This window comes from Chelonia mydas, chromosome 13 (assembly GCF_015237465.2).
Source record: "Chelonia mydas isolate rCheMyd1 chromosome 13, rCheMyd1.pri.v2, whole genome shotgun sequence".
Classification (NCBI taxonomy): Eukaryota; Metazoa; Chordata; order Testudines; family Cheloniidae; genus Chelonia; species Chelonia mydas.
This window is the reverse complement of record NC_051253.2, coordinates 37,104,337-37,128,183: the sequence shown is the minus strand read 5'-3', so window position 1 is coordinate 37,128,183 and position 23,847 is coordinate 37,104,337. Positions and strand designations below refer to the sequence as shown.

The window sequence follows — 23,847 nt, the reverse complement described above, 5'->3', positions numbered from 1 at the left end:
CTAATTAGACAATTGTTCTGGTCTAGCCCAGGCTGTAAGGGTTTGAATGAAAGCTGAGTCCAGCGGAGGTGAGTGAAAGAGGAGGGTTGTTATATGGAAGGGAAATGGGATGCAACTTTAATGTATTTCTGGGAAGCTGTTTCTTTGTCATTTGTTTCCACCTGTTTGTCTGGATTGTCTTTTACATTGTAAGCTTTTCGGAGGAGGGAAAGTCTTCTGTGTTGTGTTAGTGCAGTGCCCGGAGTAATGGGGTCCCAACCCTAGCTGGGACCTTAAGGTTCTAACAGACGACACAAAAGATTTAATAAACTTAATTTCTGTAGTTATTTACACCAGCTGAGTGTCTGGCACACTGATTACAATGGAGCTAAGTTGATTCACACCCGCTGATGATCTGACTGTAACTTGAAGTCTTTAAATCAAAATCAAGGACGTCAGTAAGTCAGCCAAAGGTTACTGTCTATAACAGGAGTGGGTGGGCGAGGATCTATGACCTGCAATGTGCAGAAGATCAGACTAGATGATCATGATGGTACGTTCTGGCCTTAAAGGACTAGAAAAGACTAGAGCTGGTTGAATTTTTAGGGATGAATATTTTATTCACAAAAATAATGATGTATTGGGACAACCAAAACTATTCATGAATTCAGGTTGAATTCATGGAATATCTTTGGCCAAAAAAAGAGGAAAACACTGAAAAATTTCATACTGACATTTTCAAATGAAACATTTTCACTTTTTTTCTAAAGGACATTTTGTTTAGAAATTGAGCTAGATTTATCAAAAACAATTAAACAGTGTGAAAAAAATTCCCAAAGATTAAACAAAATAAAATAAAATATTTTTGGCTGTACAAAATATTTTGTTTCACCTGTAACCATTTTTTTTTCCAGTTTTTCATTTCAGCGAGAAAGGCTGGAAAAAATACGTCTTGGGTTGATCTGAAATGAATTTTTCTTTTTTAAATTTGGCATTTTGGCCACCAAAATGAAACATCGGTCATTCACTCAGCTCTAGATTTGATCACTGATTTGTTACACATTTCATTAGGGATATGTTGCCTACTGGTTAGAGCAGGGAGGGCTCATACTGTCTGGTTTCATTCTCCTTGCTGCAGTTTTAAATCTGGACAAAACATTTGGTGGCAAAAATGTCAGTGTCAGTGAGTTCAGTGATGTCAAGGCTCTTGCAAACGCTCACCTGTATAACACCAGGTGTGTGGTTTTGTTTAAAATAACCCTGGATAACTGTGCGTCTAAAAGCAGCTTTGCACATCCTTCCGTTATCAGTCAGTGGACAGAAGCTGCATTTGCAAACATAACCAGCATTTAAAGTACATCCAAAGAAACCCTCTGATGAAATGAGATGATGAATGGATGGAATCCCCGATGAACTAAGCAGTCCCTACTGCCACGGGCAGCAACCTCTCATCTGTACTGCTCGGCAGCTTGTAAGACCTGAGCGATTTTTATAGCTTAAGAATATCTAGACATGCACACACACAGCTACTTGGTATTGATGCCTGCTTTAATGCTTGTTTCTGCCTGCTACTCCTAGGTGGGAGATAGCAGGGAGTAAGTCTGTTTCCAAGGTCGGAGATTTTGACAGGCGCCTAATAGTGCTAGGAATTAGGGCCCCCGATATCTGTTGTTTATAGGACCTGTAGGACATTTTACAGTTGACAATTAACCAGACATATGTTACAGCTGTCATCTTGGTTGACTCCAGTGATTGAACCAAGGACCTGCATAAGTAAAGCCATGAATGCCTATATTTTGAGTGAAAGAACCAGGGGTCAATAAGGATAAGTGCAGGGTCCTGCACTTAGGACGGAAGAACCCAATGCACCGCTACAGACTAGGGACCGAATGGCTAGGCAGCAGTTCTGCGGAAAAGGACCTAGGGGTGACAGTGGATGAGAAGCTGGATATGAGTCAGCAGTGTGCCCTTGTTGCCAAGAAGGCCAATGGCATTTGGGGATGTATAAGTAGGGGCATAGCGAGCAGATCGAGGGACGTGATCGTTCCCCTCTATTCAACATTGGTGAGGCCTCATCTGGAGTACTGTGTCCAGTTTTGGGCCCCACACTACAAGAAGGATGTGGATAAATTGGAGAGAGTCCAGCAAAGGGCAACAAAAATGATGAGGGGTCTGGAACACATGACTTATGAGGAGAGGCTGAGGGAACTGGGATTGTTTAGTCTGCAGAAGAGAAGAATGAGGGGGGATTTGATAGCTACTTTCAACTACCTGAGAGGTGGTTCCAGAGAGGATGGTTCTAGAGTATTCTCAGTGGTAGAAGAGGACAGGACAAGGAGTAATGGTCTCAAGTTGCAGTGGGGGAGGTTTAGGTTGGATATTAGGAAAAACTTTTTCACCAAGAGGGTGGTGAAACACTGGAATGTGTTACCTAGGGAGGTGGTAGAATCTCCTTCCTTAGAAGTTTTTAAGGTCAGGCTTGACAAAGCCCTGGCTGGGATGATTTAATTGGGGATTGGTCCTGCTTTGAGCAGGGGGTTGGACTAGATGACCTCCTGAGGTCCCTTCCAACCCTGATATTCTATGATTCTATGATTCTATGATTTCTAGCTGGGCCTGTGACAGACTCATAAACTCTGCAGCTTGGGCACAGATAGGTATTCATAAAATGCACTAATCAGTGGATTAGCTGCACACACACAGTTTACTGTTTGATGCTAATCCAGGACCATGAAGATCTGTGTGCCATAAAGATCTGTTTTTAAGACAGAGATCTAGTTATACGTTATGTGATTGTCAAAAACAGGGGCCTAAAATATTTAGGCAACAGTTCCTATTGTAATTGGGTGCCAAAATTGGGTACCTATTGGGTACTGGGTGCCAAACTCCCTTAGGATCCATTGACAGTTCCATCCAGGGACAATAAAACACCCATCATTCCCCCAGTGTTGGAATACTTGTCAAAGATCAAGCCCTTATAAAGCCCAGTTGTCTAACTAAAATGAGCTCCATATGACAAAATTTGACTACGGGTTTAACTATCTTTCTTTTATGGGTCCATTTATTCCATCAGGTGAAACTCCCAGTATCAATGAGCAAGGAAAATCACACCAGAGTGAAGGAATTCATCCTTCTTGGATTCCCTGGGTCTCAGTATTTGCAGCTGTCCCTCTTCATACTCTTCCTCTTCATGTATGTCCTGATCATCACTGGTAATGTGGCCATCATCTTCCTAGTCAGGACCCACAGATGCCTTCAAACCCCCATGTACTACTTCCTCTGCAACTTTGCCTTCCTGGAGATCTGGTTCACCACAGCCTGTGTCCCTAAGACTCTAGCCAATCTTGTGTCCCAAAGCAAATCCATCTCCTTCACCAGCTGCCTTCTGCAGATGTATTTTGTCTTCTCCTTTGGCTGCACAGAATACTTCCTCTTGGCTGTCATGGCCTATGACCGCTATCTGGCCATTTGCTACCCATTGCATTATAACGCTATTATGAGCAGCACTCTCTCTGTTCAGCTGGCCCTTAGTTCTTGGGTGGGTGGTTTCCTGGTTATTTCTGTGCCAGCAGCTCTGATTGCCAGATTGTCCTTCTGTGGCCCAAACGTCATCAATCACTTCTTTTGTGACATATCTCCCTGGATAATTCTCTCCTGCACTGACACCTACCTTGTTGAGGTGGTCTGTTTCATCATGTTTGCCATCGTCATCCTAGGGTCCTGTGTGATAACCCTGGTATCCTACATTTATATCATCTCCACCATCTTGAAAATCCCCTCAGCACAAGGTCAGCAAAGGGCCTTTTCCACCTGCTCTTCCCATCTCACAGTTGTGATTATATGGTACGGATCCACTGTTTTTCTACATGTTAAACCATCCATAGAGACCTCATTGGAACTGACCAAAATAGTCACCATCTTGAACACAATTGTGACTCCATTGCTAAATCCTTTCATCTACACATTGAGAAACAAAGAGGTCACAGAGATCTTGAAAAAGGTATTCAGCGGGGGGACTTGAAGTCATTGTAAGATGTCCTGATGGTCACTGATTGTAGTAGAAAACATGGAAAGAGACAATGTCAATTACTTTAATAATCTATCAAAGCCTTAGCAAAGTTACTAGGGTCACGTCAAACTCATGTAAAAGTATCATCAAAAACATCACATAAAACTTCTGGATATGTAACTTTTTATTAGTAGTAGTTCTAGTGTCTGCATTATTGTAGTGTTTAGGAACCAAAGTCATGGGCCAGTACCCCATTCTACTAGGTGCTGTACAAATATAGAACAACAAGATGGTCCTGCCCCAAACAGCTTACAATCTAAATATTTGGCAAAAGACAACAGTCTTATACTGACAGATAGATGGGGGAGAGCAAAGAAGTAATTAAATGTGTAGATGATACAAAACTACTCAAGATAGTTAAGTCCAAAGCAGATTGCGAAGAGTTACAAAGGGATCTCACAAAACTTGATGACTTGGCAACAAAATGGCAGATTAAATTCAATGTTGATAAATGCAAAGTAATGCACATTGGAAAACATAATCCCAACTATACATAAAAAGTGAAGGGGTTTAAATTAGCTGTTACCACTCAAGAAAGAGATCTTGGAGACACTGAATATTTCTCTGAAAACATCCACTCAGTGTGAGTGGCAGCCAAAAAAGTGAACAGAATGTTGGGAATCATTAAGAAAGGGATAGATAACAAGATAGAAAATATCATATTGGCTCTGTATAAATCCACGGTATGCCCATATCTTGAATACTGTGTCTAGATATGATCACCCCATCTCAAAAAAGATACATGGAATTGGAAAAGGTGCAGAAAAGGGAAACAAAAATAATTAAGGGTATGAAATAGCTTCCATATAAGGAGAGATTAATAAGACTGGGACTTTTCAGCTTGGAAAATAGACAGGTAAGTGGGGATATGATAGAGATCTATGAAGTCATGACTGGTGTGGAGAAAGTAAATAAGGAAATGTTATTTGCTCCTTCTCATAATACAAGAATTAGGGGTCATGAAATGAAATAAATAGGCAGCAGGTTTAAAACAAACAAAAGGAAATATTTCTTCACACAACAGAGTCAATCTGTGGCATTCTTTGCCAGGATGTTATGAAGGCTAAGACTATAACAGATAAACTTTTGAGAAGTTGTATAAAACTTTTTCCATCTGAAGGATGATCCTTTTTTGCCATTTTTTGCTTGCATAATTGGCCCACGAAACCTAACAAGATAGACTCGGTCATGCTCAAATCCCAGCATACCAAAGATATTTCCAACCCATACCAAGATTGTAAACTGGTGGATATAGGGCACAAGGGGCCAGGCAGTGGACCAAGAGTGTGTGTGCGCCCAGTGGTTGGACTCCTGGCACTCAACTTTGATGGCACAGATGGAGCACACTGGAAACAATCACCATGTAACTGGCTATTCCTGCTCCATTGAAGGTATGCATGAAGACCCTTTCCCGGAGGCAATGGATAAAGAGTAGGGCTGCTGGGTGGTGGAGCTGCCTCTCTTGCCTTTAACAAGCTCAGGGAAATAACTTAATCTCAACCCACTTAGGCAAATCCTGTGGGAATTCCACATCTGTATTCAGAGAACATGATATCCCTACATCTTCTGAAAAGCTGGAAGAATAAAACAGCAGGAACTCAAGACATCTCACATACAGGGCAAGATTTTACTCTTTGTCCGGATTCACGTTCATTGTAACTATCTCCAACAAATTTCAATGGAATTATTCCAGATTTACAGCAGTGTAAATGAGGACAACTTCACCAGATTTGTGACACAGCACCCTAGAGATCCCATATTCACCACTGTCAGATAATTATGACATGTTTTGTACAAAGTATGCCCTGTGAGGTATCATTTTAAAAGTCTTGATCTGTTCAACATAAATTTACTGTTGGATTTATGTGCTATCATTGTGTGTGAAGTTATGAAGTTTAGCTACGTGTGTGTTATTAAAATATGTTGTGAAGTTGGGAACACCCACAACCAGCCTTTCAGGCACAATAATGAATAAGCCAGACTCACTGATGACCCATCAAAGGGAATCCACTTTCTCAACGGCCATTCCAGAAGACTTCTCAGAGAGAACACATAGACAATGGAGACTGCTTGACCAATCAATGCCACTCCTTGCATGGTGAGGTAGTACTCAAGAACCTTCCCAATCTCTTCCCTTGCCATTAATCACATTGACTATGGCTGAGATTTACAAAGAAGCTTAGGTCAGTTAGGCACTAATGGGAGAAGATTGCCTACTTCTCTTAGGCTTTGGCTACACTATAAAGATTTCCTGGTGTCCTTATGTTGGCTAGGAGCATGAAAAAAATGCTGCAACTATATTGAAAGAACAATTAGTGTGGTGGCAGAGCTAATGTCATGCAGGGAGGTGGTGTAGCTATGCCGACAAAAGAACTCCTTTTGTCAGCATATGCTGTTTCTCCGCTAGGTGGCACTGTAGAAGGGGCACCATCACCTCCAAAACTCCTCCATGCAGCAGAGGGTGGTTCTGCTGTGGCCTACCTCAGTTTCCCCTCCTTAATGAGGTGACAGTGAGGTTACTTAAAGAACTTGGCCAAGGAGCAGCCAAACACTCTAAAGAACTTGTCCAAGGAGCAGCCAAACACTCTACTTCACAGCAGTTTATCTCCCTCTAATAAAGCCCTCTGACAGGAGCACTTGTACAAAGGTTGAAAAGCTCTGATCTCAGAGCCTGGATAAAACTTTAAAGTCCAAAACCAAAAATCTCTAGATTCCAGAAGCAGCTTCTTCTGCTGTACAGATTAAGGCTTCTACACTGCCTGCAGAGCTCTGCAGTCTTCCCTGTTTGCTTATGATTTCTGCCAGCCTTTCTTTGTAGTCTTTCTCCTGCTTGGTGAGAGTCTACCCCGGGCCTCCTCGTCTGTTATCCTTTTGCCTACATAAGGCTCCTGAGGAACTCCCCTCCTTTGGAGCTTCCTTTCTTCTGTGGTAACTATCCCCAGGTGGACCTGGGTTGACTCATCCCCTTCAGTGAAGCCTGTAACAAGTAGGCTAGGCATCTGACTCCCTTAAACAGCCAGCCCTGTGACATGCTATGACGGCACTGCTCTGCCAGTTTTCTCATCTAGACAGTCTATCTGGTCCCTTTTGAAATCCCAACCTATGTGCACAGTAAGGCACTATTCATCATAAATAAGGGTATCAAGGTCTGGTCCAATCAGCACTGTACAAAAAAAATTGCAAATGTGTATGTATCATTCCTAAACCATTGCCTAACATGCACATGTTTTATTTGGCTTTGGGACAAAACGTGGGGTCTTTCTTTGCAGTTCATGGAGGATCGGTCCATCAATGGCTAGTAGCCAGGATGGGCAGGGATGATGTCCCTAGCCTCTGTTTGCCAGAAGTTGGGAATGGGCAAAAGGGGATAGATCACTTGGTGATGACCTGTTCTGTTCATTCCCCCTGAAACACCTGGCATTGGACACTGTTAGAAGACAGGATACTGGGCTAGATGGACCTTTGGTCTGACCCACTATGACCGTTCTTATTTTCTCATGTACAAAGGTTTTACTCTGTGCTTACTCGGGCAACACTCCCACTGATGTTAAAGGGGAGTTTTGCATGCTAAGGCTTGAGTTTCAAATGAGCCCAGTGGAGTTTCAATGGGATTTGAGCACTTAACTTTCTCAACCTCCTCAGAAAACTCTACCCTAAGTAACAACTGAGAGCTAGATTCTATCACCCTTCATCATGATTTTAGTGGGACTACTCAAGGAGTAAGGTGCTACTCACTGAGAGAAAGGGTGGCAGAATCTGGTCCCAAGGAAGGACCTCTTTTCATCCACTGTGGGAAAATCTAAGTTACATGTGTCAACTAATGGAATTCTCCTGCTATTTGACAAGGAATTCAGCATAGCCTTGCGGATGATACACTGGGTAGGGGTTCTGCCAGCAACAGACTTGTTCATTGTGTGCCCTTGGCCACCCCACTTTCACGTCCTGGCCCTCAGTTTCCCTGTCTGTGAAGTGGAGGTAATGATACCAGCAGAAGTTTGTTAGGAAATGGAATTTCCATTCTTTGCGCACTCCAGAAATGTCCTTTCACCCCTAATCAGAACCAAACACTGAAATGTACTGAAAAATGACAGTTCTAAAATATTTCATTTTAGAAACATCACAATTACCTTACTGAAATAAAATGTGGTGATGAGGTTGAAATATTTCTTATCAACTTAAGCGTTCTATTACATTATATGATAAATTATAGTATAATATATGTAATATATATAAATTATAATATAACACAAAATTCAGAATGATACATTCAATGTGAAACATTTTGACCAAATTGAAACAAATCTATTTGCTAATTTCTCTTTAAAAGATGTTCCCATGGAAAATGTTCATTTCACTGAACTTGCATTTTCCAATAGAAAACAATAACACTGGAAAGCTTCCTCTCAGCTGTAATAGTAACTTGCTTTGAAAAGTGCTTTCAGATCTGTGTGTATGTCTGTAAAATCTATGACCCTTAGGTTTAGAATTTTGCAACTGATATAAAAATGGAACATATATAATTTTGAAAGTGATACCAAACCACAGTGGGACCATTTGGGTATTTGTTGCAAAACTAGTAATCATGAGTGAGGGTGGGCAAGTGTCCTGGTTGTGTTGTTGTGTCTGAGGGATTTTGTGTGGATTTGTGGGAGAGGTAAATGAGGCAGGTGTGCTGCGGTGAGGGGCTAAGCTTGTTTGGGGCTATTGTGTGTGCTGGTTGTGTTGCTTGTTAGTGACAATCTCTGCCCCAAAGAGATTACCATCTAAATAGAAACGACGCATAAAGGGTGAAAGAAGAAACAACTTATCCAAGGTTACACAGCAAGTAAGAGAGAGAGCTGGGAACACAACCCAGGTGTCCTGACTTCTAGTACAGTACGCATCCCACTGGGCTATGCGTCATAGGCACTGAATTTTCCTTTTCCCTGGGGGTACTCCACCCCTGTTCTGCCTCAGGGCCCTGTCCCCAGGCCACCCTTCCCCCAAGGCCCTGCCCCCGCTCCACCTCCTCCCCCAAGGCCCCGCCCTTGCTATGCCTCTTCCCGACCCCACTCCGCCCCCTCCCCAAGGCCCCTGCCCACCCACCACTTGCTGCTCTCCGCCCTCCCCCAAGCCACTCCCCAAGCTGCCAACCAGCTGATCAGCGATGCTGCAGAACAGCTGTGGCTGATGAGTGTTGAGTACCCACTACTTTTTTTGGAGCACCCACAGAGTCGGTCCCTATGCCTTGCTGCCTTTCACTTAAATACTTGAATTATGCTGTAGGGAAATAGCCTAAATTGTACACTGAAACAAGACAGCAGGAGGCTATCTTTACAACTGGGCAAATCATGGATTTTTCCTGTTCAACCAACCAACCAAATAATCATAACACTCTTTGCTTGATTCAGAAAAGAGAAGTGAATCCAAATCTTTTATCTCTTGGGAGAGTACCAAAAGCACCAGCTATGGTGGTATTCTCCCTCAGTTTCTCTTTGGCCCAGTGGATATTTAGATATTTGTTCAATATGGAACAGCATCAGCAGGAGAGATTCAGAGCAAAACATCCCAGAATGGCCTGTAGCCTCATGGCTGGGATGCTTATTTGTGAAAGGGACTCTGAGTTCAAGACCCATCTTTATAACAGGCATTCTGTCCTGGGTCTCTCACATTCTGGACAGGGGCACCTGATGGTTATAAGAGATAGATGGCCTGAAGATTATAAGAGGTAGCTGGCCATGAGGACCTTTTTCACACTCCAAATTAATTGGGTCAAATTCACAAATAGTTTCTGGTTGACTGAAATTGAATTTTTCTGCAAAGGAATTATTCATCTGAAAAATTTCCTTCCTTCCTTCCCATTGTCCACTGGGCACTAGAAAATATGGCATAGGGAATAATCCTTACTGGACAGAAAGGGTGGGTGGAGATGGAGAAATGTCTTACTGGGACTCGCTCATATCTAATTTCTATGGGTCTGTAGCGGGGCAGTTGCCCCGCTCCTGAAAAAGGTAGGCTGATTGGGTGTGGCTGCAGCTGTGGCCACTTCACCAATCAGGCCACAGCAGGCCCTGATAAAAGGGCTGAGCATGGAGCTGGGTCAGACTCTCGCTCTCTCTCTGGAGAGAGAAGGACCTAGCTGCCTGAAGGAGCAAGGGTACCTGAGGCTGAGCAGTGCTGGGGAAGGGCAAAGGAGCTGGGGAGCTCCAGCCTGGCAACTCCCCAGGCTGTGACCTTGGTTAAGGCCTAAGAAGGTATTGGGGCTGCAGAGGGGCAGCCCGGAGATAGGCAGAGGCAGCTGGTCCAACCCCCTTGCCAATGATGAGTGGCCATTACGGACTGCAGTTTGCCCCAGTGAGAGGGGGCTAGATGACAACTGGCAGTAGCTACTGAGGCAAGGTGGGGATAGAGGGTTGGGGGCTCCCTGGGCAGTCCCTGTGGGGACTGCTGGGGAAGAACCCCTAGGTAAGGGGCACCAGGGTCCGGGAGGGACACAGGGGCCTGAGGCAGGCAAGACACCAGTCACCAAGAGGTGCTCCGAGGACTAAAAGAGTTAATTCCCAGGATGACCAGCAGGAGGCACTGTGCTGGTGAGTCTTCATCAGTACGGGCTCATTGAAACTGACCTATCTCCCTTAGGCTCCTTGAAAAATTCCAGCCTAAGCAGCAATTTTTAAAGAAATTAAGGTTTCTGGTGGGATTTTCAAAAGCATCTACATGACTGACATCTTTTGAAAATCCCACCAGGTGTCGAAATGCCTTTAAATACCCACCCCTAGACCCCCTTCTTTGTCTGAATGGTCTAGAGAAGGAAGATCAGGAGCTTCTCATTGTTCAAGAACAAGAGAACTTTCAATGAAATTTAAAGGTGCCAGCTTCAAAATTTCTAAGAGGAAATACATTTTTCACATAACATGTACTTTGTGGAACTCACTGCCAGCGTAATCCATCAAGCCTAAGAATTTAGCAAGATTCAAAGAGGGATTGGACATTTACTTGAACAATTATATGCAGTATTATAACAGTTAATGATAAAATATTTGGAAGCGATGTAAAAAAATTTTCATAATTTGGAGTGTAAACCAGTGTTGAACTATTAGCGCTCAGGACCAGAGCTAATGTGGGGGGCAGATTAGCCCATATCTGTTACTATGGGATTCTTACACCTTCCGCACCTAATCTAGCCAATGAGGATGCTAAAGCAAGGGGTATGTCCTAAGCACCAACCCTCTCATTGAGATAGGCACCTAACTCCAGGCTGCAGGGATGTGCCTCCCTCTGGCTGGGATTCTCAGCTGTGAACCCACTTTGGCATTAGGTGTCTACACATCCTTTGGAAGGAGGAACACTGTGAATAAATAATTTTTAAAAGGCATTGTCATAGGAGGACGGGATCCTCAGTCACCAGCCTCTCTTGTGAGTACTCCAACCACCAGGTGACTGAGTCATCCTCACATTCGCTCTCTCTCTCTCTCACTGGCCCATTGAGTCTTTCCTTACTGATTCACAGCAGAATAGCTTCAACCAGGAGGGACTGAGGGAGCTTGGTATCAGAGTGTCCCATAGCCCAGTGTTTAGACCACACACCTGAAAGGCAGATCCTTGTTCAAAACTGTCCTTCTACTGAAGTGGGGACTTGAACCAGATTCTCCCACTGTATAGGGAGATTTTGGCATACTAGCAAAATACCTGGACCACTATCGATAATTGGAATATCGATTGTCATGCTCATGGCCAAAAGGAGCTAAATCAGCTGGTTTAGCAGGCCTCTGCAACAGCCTTACCATATCTAAGCAAGAAGCCAGGAGGGGAGGGGATCGAGGGGTGAGCTGACCCTTTGTCCTTCCTGATGTCTGTTCAAACTGCTGAGATATGTATTTTAGAGAAACAGGATGCTTATCTATATCTGACCTTTGGGATGTGTTTGTGAGGGCCATCAAAACACACGGGCTCTGCAAAAAATACCTCTGTCTAATTGATGGTTTAGGAAAAACCTCTTGCTTAACCTTTGAAATTGCTTGCTTAACATGTTTTTTTATTGGCATATTATTGTTACACTAACCCAAATAAATAAGGGGAAGAAGTATGAGGTAGGTGGACTCTTCAGGGACACAGTTTAGGGTCTCCCATGGCAGCTGAAAGATGGGCCAATTGGACGGCTGTCATACCACTCAAAGACTACTCCAGACTTCGGTAATTATTGATTTTTACTAACCTGTTGCGGATGTGCAAGAAGAAAGCCAAGGAAAGTGTGGGCCCCTTACTGAATGAGGGAGGCAACCTAGTGACAGAGGATGTGGAAAAAGCTAATGTACTCAATGCTTTTTTTGCCTCTGTTTTCACTAACAAGGTCAGCTCCCAGACTGCTGTGCTGGGCATCACAAAATGGGGAAGAGATGGCCAGCCCTCTGTAGAGATAGAGGTGGTTAGGGACTATTTAGAAAAGCTGGACGTGCACAAGTCCATGGGGCCGGAAGAATTGCATCCGAGAGTGCTGAAGGAATTGGCAGCTGTGATTGCAGAGCCCTTGGCCATTATCTTTGAAAACTCATGGCGAACGGGGGAAGTCCCGGATGACTGGAAAAAGGCTAATGTAGTGCCCATCTTTAAAAAAGGGAAGAAGGAGGATCCTGGGAACTACAGGCCAGTCAGCCTCACCTCAGTCCCTGGAAAAATCATGGAGCAGGTCCTCAAAGAATCAATCCTGAAGCACTTAGAGGAGAGGAAAGTGATCAGGAACAGTCAGCATGGATTCACCAAGGGAAGGTCATGCCTGACTAATCTAATCGCCTTTTATGATGAGATTACTGGTTCTGTGGATGAAGGGAAAGCAGTGGATGTATTGTTTCTTGACTTTAGCAAAGCTTTTGACACGGTCTCCCACAGCATTCTTGTCAGCAAGTTAAGGAAGTATGGGCTGGATGAATGCACTATAAGGTGGGTAGAAAGCTGGCTAGATTGTCGGGCTCAACGGGTAGTGATCAATGGCTCCATGTCTAGTTGGCAGCCAGTGTCAAGTGGAGTGCCCCAGGGGTCGGTCCTGGGGCCGGTTTTGTTCAATATCTTCATAAATGATCTGGAGGATGGTGTGGATTGCACTCTCAGCAAATTTGCGGATGATACTAAACTGGGAGGAGTGGTAGATATGCTGGAGGGGAGGGATAGGATACAGAAGGACCTAGACAAATTGGAGGATTGGGCCAAAAGAAATCTGATGAGGTTCAATAAGGATAAGTGCAGGGTCCTGCACTTAGGATGGAAGAATCCAATGCACCGCTACAGACTAGGGACCGAATGGCTAGGCAGCAGTTCTGCGGAAAAGGACCTAGGGGTGACAGTAGACGAGAAGCTGGATATGAGTCAGCAGTGTGCCCTTGTTGCCAAGAAGGCCAATGGCATTTTGGGATGTATAAGTAGGGGCATAGCGAGCAGATCGAGGGACGTGATCGTTCCCCTCTATTCGACACTGGTGAGGCCTCATCTGGAGTACTGTGTCCAGTTTTGGGCCCCACACTACAAGAAGGATGTGAATAAATTGGAAAGAGTCCAGCGAAGGGCAACAAAAATGATTAGGGGTCTAGAGCACATGACTTATGAAGAGAGGCTGAGGGAACTGGGATTGTTTAGTCTGCAGAAGAGAAGAATGAGGGGGGATTTGATAGCTGCTTTCAACTACCTGAAAGGGGGTTCCAAAGAGGATGGCTCTAGACTGTTCTCAATGGTAGCAGATGACAGAACGAGGAGTAATGGTCTCAAGTTGCAATGGGGGAGGTTTAGACTGGATATTAGGAAAAACTTTTTCACCAAGAGGGTGGTGAAACACTGGAATGCGTTACCTAGGGAGGTGGTAGAATCTCCTTCCTTAGAGGTTTTTAAGGTCAGGCTTGACAAAGCCCTGGCTGGGATGATTTAACTGGGACTTGGTCCTGCTTTGAGCAGGGGGTTGGACTAGATGACCTTCTGGGGTCCCTTCCAACCCTGATATTCTATGATTCTATGATTCTATGATTCTATGTGTGTAAGTGCTTGAGACAAAAATAAAGTGCAGCTCTTGTATTGTACTGTTTGCGCCAGTCACCTATCAGTCGAACGGCCGTGTCTCCATTAATTTATTTCCTGCCACCACCTCGACAAGTGTAATAGTTACCAAAAGCTTTGGGTGAGTACCCCTTGAGCAAAGAATTACAAGGGATGTTCCCCCCAGATCAGGTCCTGCAGCCACGGTAGGCAGAGGAACACCAGTCTTCCCCCAGTTTATGAACTGTACTGGGGCATAGGTGTCTTCACTCCTGGTGTGGGGCTGCATGCACAGAAGTGGAAAGGTAGACATAGATGCCTAGGGACCTCCAACTGTAGAAATGTAGATGCTGAATGAGTTTAGGTGCCTACATGGAATGGGGGCACCTGACTGGGGGGTTCTCTTTGAATCCCAGTGGGGCCTGATTCTGGTATTTATGTGGCTGAAATGGCAGTTAGGTGCCTAAATCCCTTTGTAAATCTGGCCCCTACTGAGATTTTCAAAAGTTCCTTAGCAAGTCAGGTGCCTAACTTCCATTCAGATCAGGTGATTGACCCTGTTTACTTGCTTTTGAAAATCCTACTAGGCACCTGTCTGCATCTTTAGGTTCCTAAATACCTCTGATAATGTGGCTCTTAGGACCAGATTTTGAAAGGTATTTAGGCAACTGGTGGGATCTTCAAAGGAATCTAGGGGCTAAAATACATTGAAATCAATGGCTAAATGCCTAACTGTTTTTGAAAATCCCATCACTCACCTAAATATCTTTCAAAATCTGGTCCTTACTTTATTAGAATAAGAGACATTTAGTGCAATGAGCCAGATCCTCAGAAGATAGATAGGGCACATTCACTTCAGGGGAGATACACCGATTTACACTAGCTGTAGATCTGACCTATAGCCTCCAATGGATCCACACTTCTAGACATAGGCTTGTCAAAAATTATTATTTGTTCAATAATTTTGACAGATAATGTCCATATAATATCAAAAAAGAACTTGGTAAATTCATGGAGGATAGGTCCATCAACGGCTATTAGCCAGGAGTCTGGATTCAGACGGGTTTAAAAAGCTCACAACATAAAATAATTTCATAAGTATTAATTACTAATATGCCCTTACTGTAGCATTCATGCAAGGTTCATGCACTTGGCAACATTCAGGGCATACCCGGAGTGTTGTGTAGGAGCAGTGCACACACGGCTCCTCTCAACGGCATGAACCTTGGAATCTCGCCCAGATGACATGAACCGTGGGAAGCCTCCCAGGACTGGGCTCAAGGCCCGAGAGCAAGGAATGCGGTAGATAGAAATTGGTAAATAAGAATATTATACAAAGCCAGTGTATTCCTTTTATCTGTTGGAGTATGTAATGCACGGGGGGAGAGAGAGAAATAAAGGAGAGCGTGGAAAAGCTGACAGGCGGACCAGCCCGTCGGCAGACCAGCCTGCTTGCTTGCTTAAAGCCTTGTCCTATCTTGTATTTGAACCGCAACACTTACTTATTTGAGGAGATGACTGTCCCTTTATCTATCTATCCATATACCCACCCTCTCCTTCTATCTATCTATCTATCTATCTATCTATCTATCTATCTATCTATCTATCTATCTATCCTTTGAGAATCTCAGCCTTACAGTGCTGTAGCCATAGGCCTTAACGTAGCCTTATATTAATTTACTTTGGTCCTGGTACGTCTCCATTGAAATCAGTGGAGATACACGTCTGTAAATTTGGAGTAATACAGTAGTTAATCATGTCCACACTTCCTTCATGTCCCAGGTGTCCTCATGGAGTTGATGACATCACTGTGCTGAGCTGTGCAATAGAAATGAAGTCTGGATTCTATGAGCACCCTCAAAGGTGAAGGGAAATCACTCATTGTCTTACAGGGCTAGGGCCCAAAAAACTCTCACCTGGTATAAGCTGAGGTAGGCACAAAGACTTCAGTGGAGCTATGGAGACTTATCAAAGCAGAAGAGGTAGTCCTTTCTCTAAACACAAAAGAAACAGTCCCTTGCTTTGCTTTCTTTCTTTCTTTCTTTCTTTCTTTCTTTCTTTCTTTCTTTCTTTCTTTCTTTCTTTCTCAAACACTTCCTCGTCTCTCCCTTTAAAGTAATTTCTTAATTTTATTTTCAGTGGCTTACACTTCCATGGGAAGTGATTTCTGTACTTCAGCTGAAGATCCTCACTGGAGTGAGAGAAGATAGGAGCCCAAATGACTGGACAACAAGCGTATACAATTCACATAAAGTAGAATAAAAAAATAGAAAAAAAGAATACATTTATAAAAATTGAAAATAAATTCAAAATAGTAATAAATAAAATACAAAAATATTAACAGACTTAAAAAGTAAAACAATAAAAACAGAAAAAAATTAAAGTAATAAAAAATGGTAAAATACAAAAAAAAAATAAAAAGAGAAATAAAATAAAAATTAAACTATATATAAACGACAATAAAATAAAAACAGGAAAAATAAGTAAACTATATTAAAAAGGTAAAAAATATAAATATTCAGAAAAAACACACAAAAAAAGAAAAAAAAAAAGAAAGTAAAAAAAAGAAGTAAAATTTTAAAACTGAGGGCGAGAGTCCATGGGACTTGTGTGCCTATATCATAGGTGAGGAGAGCTTTGGTGTGTGCTCCCATATCCCCATCTCTCTCTCTCTCTGTCCTCCAATGTCGACAGGGCTGGACAGCAGTCTCAATCCGGCCATGCGGCCACCCCAGGCTGGGAGTGAGGGGCGGCGCCCCCCCAGGCTTCCAGACCAGTGTTTTCCCCAGGAATTGAAATGGGAGGGGGTTGAATTTACGGGGGGGGGGGGGGGGGTAGTCAGGGCCAATGAGGGGTGAGACCGTAAGGGTGAAAGTGGCTCTATGGCACCGTAGTAAAAACTGAAAAATGTTTCATGACCATTTTATTAGATTTAACTCATGTTTTGAAATCATCACAAAAATTAAAGTTGGCTACTCAAGCCTTCTATGAAGCACTACATCTTCATCCTTCTTGGTTTCTTGTTATAAATTTGCACAACTCTGTTAATGAACTTCTTGAATGCAATGCGTTCATCTTTTGTGGCTTCTCGTGTGTCCACTACTTCCATTCCTTCAATTGATATGCTCATTAGATCATTCACATGATCAGGCAGAAGGCGACTTCTTTCAGAACACAAAATTCTATTCAATGAGGCAAAAGAATGCTCAACTGTAGCTGTTGTGACTGGGAGTAGCAAGAGATGAATTCCTACTTCTTTCATCCCAGGAAACATAGCACAAAGATTGGGTCAAGCCACTAGTGATGACAAAAAAGAAGCTGAAATCAAGTCTTCATCCATTTGTCGTACGATATTCCACTGTGAGTTCAAATTCTCTATTCTATCCCGAGCACATGGCAGCCCCATTGCTGGTAGTGCCTCACTCCACTCAACTGTCAATGTTTTATAGGACAGGGATCTGTAAAAGCTATGCAGAGGTTGAGTAGAATCTATAAGTCACCATTGTAGTTTTTTAAGAATCAAGTCTGTGTACTTTTTCAGTTGTCTTAAACACTTCTTGTCCTCTTCACTTAAGGATTCAATATAAATGCCTTCATTACTCAACTTCTGGACTGAAGTCTTAGCTTCTTCCAGTACTTTTTCAATGGATAGATCTCTGCTTGATCCAAATGTAGCTTCTATTGCTGGACAAAGATCTACTACTGTTGTAGCAGATGCCTGGATGGCATTGTTTAATGACCCAAGTTGTTTCAACAGTAGACTTACAAGGGAGAGAATGGCAATAGTATTCTCTGAATGTAGTCGCAAAAGTAATCCACCAGCCTCACTACTTAGATCCATCCCATCTTGGTAGATACTTTCCAAAGCCAGTAATAATGGCTGGCATAATTTTAAGATAACAGCCAAGGATCACTCATGAGAAAGCCAGAGGGTTTTCCCAGGTTGGACTAATTTGAACTTCCGTCCCAGCGTATCTTCTATATTTTCCAAGATATTCAGTCTTTTTGGATTCTTGCTGAAAAAAGAATATAATGAAGACATTAAATTTATAGCTTTTTAAATGTCTTTTGAAGAGTCTGCAGCTCATACTAGTGCTAGTTGGAGTAGATGGCCTTTGCAGTGTGTATAGGAGAGATTAGGGTTACACTTTTCTCTGAGCAAAGCTTGTACTTCACCATGTTTTCTAAAGAAGTTTGCAGCTCCATCAAACGCACAAGCAGCCATCTGTTTGGGGTCCAACTGACAAGCATTTAACTGTTTTAAGATGTGGGTTGTCACAGATGCAGCCAATGTGTCTTCTATAACTCGAACATCTAGAAATGCATCTACTGGCCTACACGGACATCAAGATAACGTATACGACGACTTAATACTTGATGCCCATTTGCATCAGTGCATTCATCAGCCATGTATGCAAATTTTTTTTGTGGTGACAGAGTTCTTCACGTTTTCAACTGTTGAGTCTTTCACTGTTGTACCACATGCTTCTAGCCAGTCAGTTGAGTTTCTTGCAGAAAGATAGTGAGCAATTTGCTGATCTTGTTCAGAACCAGTGTTCAGCTTCAGGATGAACAATTGACAATGCACTTAACATTGGCCTCCAATTTATAGTGTGTGGTATCTCGCGCTTAAATAGAAAGTATGATGCCACAGCCATGTTTGTTTGCATGAACTGTGTTGTGTCTCCAGCATGCTTAACAGCCTCATTAACACTCACCAGTGTTGTCCTTGGTCAGTGGAGACTCAGAGCTCAGAGTTCATGAATTCACCTCCCAGGTGGGGGGCAAGAAGGCACCTTGCTCGTTCCTCCAGCTGCTCAGTGTTCTCTTGCCACTGTTGTTCGTCATGCCACTGTTCACTCCATTGCTCTGTTGCCAATGACCCTGCACCGTCACCTTCTGCTGCCACCTGCCACTGTGACCTCTGCGAGTTGGTCTCTTGAGGTTCCACCCAGCTCTCAGTGATTTCAGGTGAGATCTCAGTGTGGGAACCTTGCTGCTAGTGCAGACTGGGCCATCCCCCAGCAGGTTCTAAGCACGTAGACCTGATTATCAGTGATTTCAGCTGTAGTGATCACTTAACAGAACAAAAGACTATCTATGGAGCCTAATCAGCTCTGCCTTTAAATAGTGGAGAGGGGCAGGTCAAATAGTACTTGTGACTGAGGCAGACCATCAAGCAAAACACCTGTCCCCACCCTCTCTCTCGATGCCCTCAGAACAGTTCTACTGCCCTTTACTCAGACAATAAGAATAGCAACATTTCCTGTGGATGCAGGGGAGGGACCAATTGGGGTACAGTTTTCCCGGACATTTCCTCTTATTTGAAAAATCCACCTGGACAGAGGGCGGAGAATCAAAAGAGAGGTCATGTCTGGGAAACCCCGGCCATATGATAACCCTCACATTATCTAGCTGGCCAAGGGAAGCGAGGCCCTGCACTCAGTGTGATGGCATTTCTCTGTCTGTGTGATAAATGAAAGGGGCAGGGTAGCTCCCTTTTATGGACCCAGCCAGCCAGTTAGCTATAAAATCCCTCTTAGTAGCTGTTCTCTACTTGCTTTACCTGTAAAGGGTTAAAAGAAGTGAGTGGGCACCTGGCCAGAAGAGGCAATGAGAAGGCTAGAACTTTTAAAAATTGAAACAATACTCCCCTTCTGTCTGTCTGTGGTGGTTCTTCCAGAGCGAGGGAACAGGAAAAAACTATGCTGTAAGAAGCTTATGGCCAGGTATGAAAAAATCATCAGGATCATATCTCGAAGGATCGTACTCATTTAAAACCCCAGATATGAAAGTAGATCAGGAAATGTCTAGGAAGACGCAATTAGGTTTATTCCTTTTATTTCTTTATGGCTTGTGGACTTCTCTGTGCTAACCCCAAATGCTTTTGTTTTGCTTGTAACCTTTAAGCTGGACCTCAAGAAAGTTATTCTTGATGATTAATCCTTGTAAGTGTTTTTTTTTTAAAGACCTAGAAATAGCCTGAATTTCCAGATGTTTTCTTTCTTTTTGTTTTTAATAAAATTTATCTTTTTTAAGAACAGGATTGGGCTTTTGTGTCCTAAAAGGTTTGTGCACATTATTTAATTAGCTGGTGGCAACAGCTGATTTCTTTCTCAGCTCTTCCCCGGAGCGGGGGGTGAAAGAGCTTGAGGGTACCCCACAGGGAAGAATTCCCAAGCATGCCTTCCTGGATTCTCAGAGGGGTTTTGCACTTGGGTGGTGGCAGCATTTACCAATCCAAGGTCAGAAAAAACCTGTAACCTTGGGAGTTTAATACAAGCCTGGAGTGGCAAGTATTAATTTTTAGAGTCTTTGCGGGCCCCCACCTTCTGCATTTGAAGTGCCAGAGTGGGGAATCAGCCCTGACAGTCTGTCTGTCTGTATTTATCTAACATGGCAACTTTTGAAAATCACATCCAATCAATTCCAAAATGTCAAGAAATGTCCTAGGCCCTTATATTCCTTTCTAGTTTCACCTTAACTGTCAATTTCCTGGTTTCCAATGCTTCCTTTTGGGGTAATTACAAATTCCTTCTAATATAGTTTACTCTAAATTACTAATACACACTATCAGCCTTTACTGCATGTGTTGTGTGTAACTGGTAATACTCTCAAGGTTGCACAGGTTATGTTGTCTTGGAATGACACAGAGGTTGAATCTGTTTAAATACAGACTTGCAACCAGGGCCCCCGTAGACATTGTATTATTTTAAAAAATGTTTAGGTCCTAATTCCCTGGTAATCCCCTAGTTGCTTTGGGCTGCTCCTGGGCTGCTCCTGAGTGATGCAAAGCAGCCAGAGCAGACTGCCCAGTGAAACTGACATTACTTAGATTGTAAGATGCATGGGGCAGGAACTGTCTTGTTGTTCTCTGTTTGTATAGTGCCTAGCACAATGGAGTCTTGGTGAATGGTGATCCTAGATGCTAGGAAAATACTACTACTGATGATGATGATGATGATGATGACGCATGGCTGTTTTGAACTGTCAGAAAAGTGTGAAGTACCTACTTTTGAAGATGGTGCTGTGGTTCCTGAAACTGCGAGAGGGGCTACAGGCAGATGCACAGATGGAGTGATGGTCGGATGGGGGCTTCGGCCTTGAGCTTATCCCCAGAGTGACCAGGAGGAGGTGCCATTCTGGTGGTGAGCGATGTGCTCCATTGACACAAGGGGAAAATATTGAGCAGAACTAACAAACATGAAAACACTCAAGAGGCGAGAGTAGCTGAGCAGTGTTATTTTTTTATTCAGTGAGCTGACTGCCGAAGTTTTGAATGTTGAGGAGAAAGAGGGACATGTTTCTCAAGAAAGTTTCCCCATTTTTCAGTCAGCTCTATTCATTTTTTATGAAGAGTGTGAAAGAAGAAATTCCCCCAGTGAAAATGGGAGACTTGTTATCGGGGACAGGGGATATTCCACGAACACCAGGCTGGTGGGAGGTCCTCTAGGGGCGAGAAGGTAGCTACAATCTAGCCCCCATGTTTATACAGTCCTTTAAATAGTAAAAGATTCTACCAGCTATGGTAAGGGTGATCAGCACCCACACCCTTTAACTGTGGCTGGACCTGATGCTTTTGAGTTAATCGTGCCTCTTTATCAACACAAAAAAACTGCCCAAAATTGGAAAAAATGGTTTTCAGATGTTTTTTTTTGATTTTCCAATAAAAAATCAAATATTTTTGAGGCAAGAAGAGACAGACCGGGAAAATGCAATTTTGCATCAAAAAAAGTTTGGAAAAATGTGGATGCCCCACCAATTCTTTTGGAACCTTCACCTTCACCTTCACAAATCTGGTTTAGGCCATGTCTATAACAGTGAGTTTACATTGGCATAGCTGCACTGAGTGGTGGTAGCTATGTTGGTGGGAGATGCTTTCCCGCTGACATAGCACTGTCAATGTCGCTGCTTCTGGCAGTGTAACTTATGTCGCTCAAGGGGTTGTTTTTTCCACACCCCCGAGCGACATAAATTATATCGACAAAAGTGGTAGTGTAGACATAGCCTTATTCTTATCTGAGAGTCACTCAGGGACTAATCCAAAGCCAAATGTAGTCAGCAAGAGCCTTTCAAATGACGTTGATCAATGGGCTTTGGATCAGACTCTTTCTGACTCCAGGACCCCTTAGTGCCAATGGGCAGGGGCAAAGGGGGTGCATAGGATTTTACAGGGATCCCCTGGGTCAGATATATACAGAATAGTTCAGCAAAGGGTGACACGTGAGATCGCTACGAGCCAGTAGCTCACTGGTTGTCATAATTATTGCAAAATGTATGTATGGATAATATTTAGAGTTATGTATCTATACTGAAAATTATTTCTAAGGTCTTGGAGCTGAGGCAGGTTACCAGGAGGCAACATACATCAGAAATGTCCCTTTCAGACAGGAGGTAAAAGACACTATCTCCCTGTCTGGTCTTTTGTGTATTGGGTATTGTCTGCCTCACAATAGAGGCCTATGTGCATACTGAGCCACAGACAAAGCAGAGATTGCAAAATCTGCAAGAGAGGAAAGAAATCTACAGGAATAAATGAACAGCAGAGAGTGTCCTGTTCATAAGTAAAAACAAAAAGATTGTTCTGGTCTATCCTGGAGAGAAAAGTGACATGCTGGATTCTTCATCTAGGAGTCAACTAACAGCGGGCTTGTGCCATGAAAGGAGGGTCACCACCAACCGTTGTGTAAAGCACTGCAAGGATTTGGGAGAGAAATCGTGTCTCTACAAGACACGAGAGTATCTAGTCAATTAGCTCTAGGCTCTAGAATGTGGGCTATAATTTTATTTTACATAATGTAATCATTCATTTCTGAGATGTCTACTTGCTCTCACTTGAACCTCTATGCTTTGTCACTTAAACTTATACCTGACACTTAAAAATATTTGTAAACATCTGGCTCCAAGTGCTGATCAGTCTATTCAGCAATTATCTTCGCTAAGGCCAGTTGTAAAGTGAGGCTGATTCCCAGCAAGGGGAAATTTAATGTTAATTTTTTACCATTATTAACTAAGTAGCTTCACTTGAGTGAGTCAGATGTAATGAAAAAAACTGACCATCTTTTGGTGACTTGTGGTGGTCAGGTCAAAATTCAGAATTGGGATTCATGAACAGGAGACTGTCAAGTTAGAGTAGAGTGGTTATTTTACCTCTGTATATGGCCCTGGTGTGACTGCTGCTGGAATACTGTATCAAGTTTTGATGCCCACAATTCAAGAAGAATATTGACAAATTGGAGAGGATTCAGAGAAGAGCCACACAAATGATTAATCTAGCAGACAGAGGTCTAACACCATCCAATGGCTGGAAGTTGAACCTACACACATTCAGATTGGAAATAAGGTTTACATTTTTCACAGTGAGTGTAATTAACCTGCTCGATGAATTATTTTGGGGAAGTTCTCTGCCCAGCGTTATACGGAAGGTCAGACTGACTGATCACAGTGTTCCCTTCGGGCTTTGAAATCTATGGCTCTAGTAAAAAAGTGTCTAAGCCAGTAAAATGCCCATATTCCACTGAGTGGGAGGAGGTAGGACACCAGATACGATGAAAAAAACCTCTCATGGCAGCAGCTGGATCTGTGGATAAATAGAATACTTGGGTCAGCTCTCATAAAAGGAGGGGTTAGGATAAAAATGAATTTGTACACAAGGAAAATCAGATATTCAGACTAATGAGGGCCAAATAAAATGCTAGATAAATATAGAAATGATGTTGGCTATACAGTTGAAATGCCAGGCAAATCATTTTCCTGGTCAAGATTCTTGACCCAACTGTTGGGCAACTAAATAGCAGGGACAG

At 43.1% G+C, this 23,847-nt stretch overlaps 1 protein-coding gene across 1 annotated transcript; it reads left to right on the top strand.

Annotated features, from left to right (window-relative positions):
- Positions 1-3,070: 3,070 nt before the first annotated feature.
- Positions 3,071-4,000, top strand: LOC102931016 (olfactory receptor 6F1). The gene has a single exon (XM_027824561.1). It carries the CDS (start codon positions 3,071-3,073, stop codon positions 3,998-4,000), a length of 930 nt encoding a protein of 309 aa, XP_027680362.1.
- The last annotated feature ends 19,847 nt before the right edge of the window (positions 4,001-23,847 follow it).